Source organism: Scyliorhinus torazame, chromosome 15 (assembly GCF_047496885.1).
Source record: "Scyliorhinus torazame isolate Kashiwa2021f chromosome 15, sScyTor2.1, whole genome shotgun sequence".
NCBI classification, from domain to species: domain Eukaryota; kingdom Metazoa; phylum Chordata; class Chondrichthyes; order Carcharhiniformes; family Scyliorhinidae; genus Scyliorhinus; species Scyliorhinus torazame.
Genome location: NC_092721.1, coordinates 213,585,245 through 213,591,419, shown reverse-complemented (window position 1 = coordinate 213,591,419; position 6,175 = coordinate 213,585,245). Strand labels below are relative to the sequence as shown.

Below are 6,175 nucleotides of genomic sequence, written 5' to 3'. Positions count from 1 at the left end.
ATTCAAAGGTGTGGGTCAGGTGAACTCCATGATACACTTTGGGGTTCTCTAATTCCTGACCCATAACACCTGGCACAATCTATTGTATTAAAACAAAAAGTGGAATTTAGATCCGTGTGAGAGAGCGTTTGTGCAAGTCAAAGAGGTGGTACTCAAATCAAAAGTTCTGACACATTGATTCAAATCTACCCCGGCAACTGGCATGTGCCACGTCACTGTACGGGGTTGGGGACAATGGTTTCCTCCATAATGTCCAGAGTTGAGGAGAAACCGTTGGACTTCACGTCGAGGGCCCTGAATAAAGAGAAAAGCAATAAAGTGCCGAGAGAGAAAAAAGCTCAAGGAATCATTTCTGGAATAAAACGGTTCTACGCACCCCTGTGTGGGAGGAAATTCACTTTATTGACGGGACCATCGCCCAATAACAAAGATTTCTGGACCTCATACAGGGTTCACATGAATGGCAGTGAGCAGGATGCAGAGGTGGGTGTTATTCTTCTCAGCACATAGGTAACGATGGAATATTGTCAGTCCCATCTTCATAGGAACACAGGTGGACTCTCCCGACTACCCATACCAAATTGTTGTTGATAAGCAGTTTGTGTGGAAAGATTTTCTACTTCAAGTAGATTAAACTCCTGTAACCGCAGGACAGGTGAAGAAGCAAACCAGGCGTGATCCAATACTGTCAGGGGTTATAGACATGGTGCTTCGAGGTTAGACTTCAGGAACACACCCTGAGTTGAAGCCATATTCCACAGGAAGACTTGAATTATCCCGACAGGCAGGTTGTCCCTCTGCAGAATGTGAATCATCATTCCACCATTACAAAAACATGTGTTGAACCAATTACATGACGGCCACTGGGGTACTGTAAAGATGAAGGAGAAAATACTGGATCATTGCTGGTGTACTTCTTCACCCTTCCTGCGGTTACAGGAATGTTCTCTACTTGCTCGAAGTAGAAAATATTTTGACACAAACTCATCAACGAATTAATTGGTAAAGGTATTCGGGAGAGTCCATCTGCGTTCCCACGAAGGTTTGACTGACAATACTTGATTGTGTATGTGTGTCCTGACAAGAGAAACACAATTCCTTCAAACTGCCCCACAGCATTGGGGATAGACACGGTAAAGCAAAGTCCATGGACAGTGTAAGACAGAGGGTGATGCAGTACCTCAGTGTGTGCTTTTCTCAGCGACAGGCATGCTCTACCAACCTTGCTCTGTAGGTGCCGAGGATTCAGCACTCACACGCATTGAGGGAGGGGGGGCGGGCGGGGGGAGGTACAATTCATGTGTGGGGGCCGTAGGAGACCCAACAGAATTTTGAACAGTTTAGCTAACAAAAAAATAATTCTGAAGTTCAATGCTGTCTGCAAGTTGTTAATGTTGCATCTTGGGGTTGAATTCAGTCCTGTTACTGAACCAGGGCCCACATCTATAACTTAAATCTTTCATTTAGGAGCAAGGAAGCATTGTCCATGGGCCTTTCATCCAGTTCAATTCTGTAGCTCACAGCAACTCCCAACCAGTTTTCAGATGTCACAGTTTCGAGTTCAGGATGCGCCATTTCACTTTCAAAGCCAGCAGGAGGCAATCTGGTTGTTCTGGTCACTCTGAGCTGCAGTTTACATCTCGACAGTCAGTCCAGCTGCCCAATCCACTTCATACTCCAATTGTCCCTGTGGTAGATCTGTGGCTCTGGCCTCCGTTCTCACAGTTCCAAATTTTCCGAATAAAGTGCCAGGGACGTCTGTGGGAATGTGCTGAAAGTGCCGCAATGGGTTTTCTGTCAGTCAGGAATAGAGGGAATGCCAAATGGTTCAGACTGATTGCTGCCGGTGGTGATGGGGAGGGTGGCGGTGGGGGGTTACATATACAGGATGGGCAGACAAGTGAAGGTGGTGCTAAAAGTGGGCCAGCCACATGGTGGGAGTTGTTGCTGGGACGATGCTGCGGAAATCACAATTAACGCTGATCAGGAGAGCCGGTGCTGCTCGGCGTCAGGGGGTCAATGATAACGGAATTCTCCAGCTCCCCCGGCACTCTGTCAGGAGCTTCAATCTCCCCCTCTGGTGTTGGGGGAAGGTCCACACCCAATATCTGCGCCATCTCAGCAGCTTTTGCCTCATAGTCTGAGATTCGTCTCTGGACAATAGTAGGCATGAGCTGGACGTAGGCACTCATTAACCGGTGGTTGGTATGGATCAACTTTCCTGCACAGTTGTTAACACAGTTCTCCTAGTGAGAGACAGAGAAAAAAACAGGTATCAAAGAACATTCCACAACAAACAGATTGTCTGTTTTACTAACACCGCTATCGCCGCAGCAACCCTGCACTGTCAGAGGGTCAGTAATAATAATAATCGCTTATTGTCACAAGTAGGCTTCAATGAAGTTACTGTGAAAAGCCCCTAGTCGCAACATTCCGGCGCCTGTTGGGGGAGGCTGGTACGGGAATTGAACCCGTGCTGCTGGCATTGTTCTGCATTGCAAGCCAGCTGGTTAGCCCACTGTGCTAAACCATCCCCTGATCAGAGGGTCAGTACTTTGGGAGTGCTGCACTGTCAGAGGGTCAGTACTGAGGGAGTGCTGCACTGTCAAGAGGGTCAGTACTGAGGGAGCGCTGCACTGTCAGAGGGTCAGTACTGAGGGAGTGCCGCACTGTCAGAGGGTCAGTACTGAGAGAGTGCTGCACTGTCAGAGGGTCAGTACTGAGGGAGTGCCGCACTGTCAGAGGGTCAGTACTGAGGGAGTGCCGCACTGTCAGAGGGTCAGTACTGAGGGAGTGCCGCACTGTCAGAGGGTTAGTACTGAGGGAGTGCCGCACTGTCAGAGGGTCAGTACTGAGGGAGTGCCGCACTGTCAGAGGGACAGCACTGAGGGAGTGCCGCACTGTCAGAGGGTCAGTACTGAGGGAGTGCCGTACTGTCAGAGGGTCAGTACTGAGGGAGTGCTGCACTGTCAGAGGGTCAGTACTGAGGGAGCGCTGCACTGTCAGAGGGTCAGTACTGAGGGAGTGCTGCACTGTCAGAGGGACAGTACTGAGAGAGTGCCGCACTGTCAGAGGGTCATAAGACCATAAGATATAGGAGCAGAATTAGACCATTCGGCCCATCGAGTCTGCTCCGCCATTCAATCATGGCTGATATTCTTTCATCCCCATTCTCCTGCCTTCTCCCTATAACCCCTGATCCCCTTATTAATCAAGAACCTATCTATCTCAGTCTTAAAGACACTCAGTGATTTGGCCTCCACAGCCTTCTGCGGCAAAGAGTTCCACAGATTCACCGCCCTCTAGCTGAAGAAATTCCTCCTCATCTCTGTTTTAAAGGATCGTCCCTTCAGTCTGAGATGGTGTCCTCTGGTTCTAGTTTCTCCTACAAGTGGAAACATCCTCTCCACATCCACTCTATCCAGGCCTCGGAGTATCCTGTAAGTTTTAATAATGAAATGAAAATCGCTTATTGTCACGAGTAGGTTTCAATGAAGTTACTGTGAAAAGCCCCTAGTCGCCACATTCCAGCGCCTGTTCGGGGAGGCTGGTACGGGAATTGAACCGTGCTGCTGGCCTGCCTTGGTCTGCTTTAAAAGCCAGCGATTTAGCCCAGTGTGCTAAACCAGCCTCATATCCCTCCTCATCTTTCTAAACTCCAACGAGTACAGACCCCGAGTCCTCAATCTCTCCTCAAACGACAAGCTCTTCATTCCAGGGATCATTCTTGTGAACCTCCTCTGGACCCTTTCCAAGGCCACCACATCCTTCCTTAGATAAGGGGCCCAAAACTGCTCACAATCCTCCAAATGGGGTCTGACCAGAGCCTTATACAGCCTCAGAAGTACATCCCTGGTCTTGTATTCAAGACCTCTCGACATGAACGCTAACATTGCATTTGTTTTCCTAACTGCCGACTGAACCTGCACATTAACCTTTAGAAAATCTTGAAGTAGGATTCCTAAGTCCCTTTGTGCTTCTGATTTCCAAACCATTCCCCCATTTAGAAAATAGTCTATGCCTCCATTCCTCCTTCCAAGGTGCATAACTCACACCTTTCCACATTGTATTTCATCTGCAACTTCATTGCCCACTCTCCTAGCCTGTCCAAATCCTTCTTCAGCCCCACTGCTTCCTTGATACTACCTGTCGCTCTACACTGAGGGAGTTCTGTTCAGTATGCAGTGACCAATATTCATCCCTGAATTAATGTTTCTGAAACAGAGGGTTCTGAGGAAGAGTCATTTTGTGCTCAAAACCTTAACGAAGAACAAAGAAAAGTACAGCACAGGAACAGGCCCTTTGGCCTGCGCCGACTTTTCTACCCGTCTAATCTAAAACCTTCTACACTTCTGGGGTCCATATCCCTCTATTCCCATCCTCGTCACGGGCGGCAAGGTAGCACAGTGGTTAGCACTGTTGTTTCACAGTGCCAGGGTCCCAGGTTTGATTCCCGGCTTGGGTCACTGTCTGTGCGGAGTCTGCACGTTCTCCCCGTGTCTGCGTGGGTTTCCTCCGGGTGCTCCGGTTTCCTCCCACAAGTCCCGAAAGACGTGCTGTTAGGTAATTTGGACATTCTGAATTCTTGTACCCAAACAGGCGCCGGAATGTGGCAACTAGGGGATTTTCACAGTAACTTCATTGCAGTGTTAATGTAAGCCCACTTGTGACACTAATAAAGATTATAAAAACAAAATTTTGCAAGACGCCCTTAAATGTCACTATCGTCCCTGCTTCCACCACCTCATAGAAAGTAGAACATAGAACATAACAGCGCAGTACAGGCCCTCCGGCTCTCGATGTTGCGCCGACCTGTGAAACCACTCTAAAGCCCATCTACACTATTCCCTTATCATCCATATGCCTATCCAATGACCATTTGAATGCCCTTAGTGTTGGCGAGTCCACTACTGTTGCAGGCAGCGCATTCCACACCCTTACTACTCTCTGAGTAAAGAACCTACCTCTGACATCTGTCCTATATCTATCTCCCCTCAATTTAAAACTATGTCCCCTCGTGCTAGACATCGCCATCCGAGGAAAAAGGCTCTCACAGTCCACCCTATCTAATCCTCTGATCATCTTGTATGCCTCAATTAAGTCACCTCTTAATCTTCTTCTCTCTAACGAAAACAGCCTCAAGTCCCTCAGCCTTCCTTCATAAGTTCTTCCCTCCATACCAGGCAACATTCGGGTAAATCTCCTCTGCACCCTTTCCAATGCTTCCACATCCTTCCTACAATGCGAGGACCAGAATTGCACGCAATACAGAATTGCACGCAATTTTCTGCAGTAGCCTACCGTGGGGAACCTTATCAAACACTTTACTGAAATCCATATACAGCACATCAACTGCTTTACCCTCATCCACCTGTTTGGTCACCTTCTGAAAGAACTCAATAAGGTTTGTGAGGCACGACCTACCCTTCACAAAACCGTGTTGACTATCTCTAATCAAATTATTCCTTTCCAGATGATTATACATCCTATCTCTTATCAACCTTTCCAAGACTTTGCCCACAACAGAAGTAAGGCTCACTGGTCTATAGTTACCGGGGTTGTCTCTACTCCCCTTCTTGAACAAGGGGACAACATTTGCTATCCTCCAGTCTTCTGGCACTATTCCTGTAGACAAAGATGACTTAAAGATCAAAGCCAAAAGCTCAGCAATCTCCTCCCTAGCTTCCCAGAGAATCCTAGGATAAATCCCATCCGGCCCAGGGGATTTATCTATTTTCACACTTTCCATAATTGCTAACACCTCCTCCTTATGAACACCAAGCCCTTCTAGTCTAGTAGCCTGAATCTCAGTATTCTCCTCGACAACATTGTCTTTTTCTTGTGTGAATACTGATGACAAATATTCATTTAGCACCTCTCCTATCTCCTCGGACTCCACGCACAACTTCCCACTACTGTCCTTGACTGGCCCTACTCTTACCCTAGTCATTCTTTTATTCCTGACATATCTATAGAAAGCTTTAGGGTTATCCTTGATCCTACCTGCCAAAGACTTCTCATGTCCCCTCCTGGCTCTTCTTAGCTCTCTCTTAAGGTCCTTCCTAGCTAACTTGTAATTCTCGAGTACCCTAACTGAACCTTCATGTCTCATCTTTACATAAGCCTCCTTCTTCCTCTTGACAAGTGTTTCGACTGCTTTAGTAAACCGCGGTTC

At 47.7% G+C, this 6,175-nt stretch overlaps 1 protein-coding gene across 1 annotated transcript in view; it reads right to left on the bottom strand.

Moving 5' to 3' along the window:
- Nucleotides 1-381: 381 nt before the first annotated feature.
- The window catches only part of timm10b (translocase of inner mitochondrial membrane 10 homolog B (yeast)), a 26,524-nt gene continuing 20,730 nt past the window's right edge, over nt 382-6,175 (bottom strand). Inside the window, exon 3 of the mRNA XM_072477566.1 lies at nt 382-2,246. Within this exon, the coding sequence (XP_072333667.1) occupies nt 1,974-2,246 (273 nt within the window). The 3' untranslated portion in view covers nt 382-1,973. The remainder of the gene's footprint in view (nt 2,247-6,175) is intronic.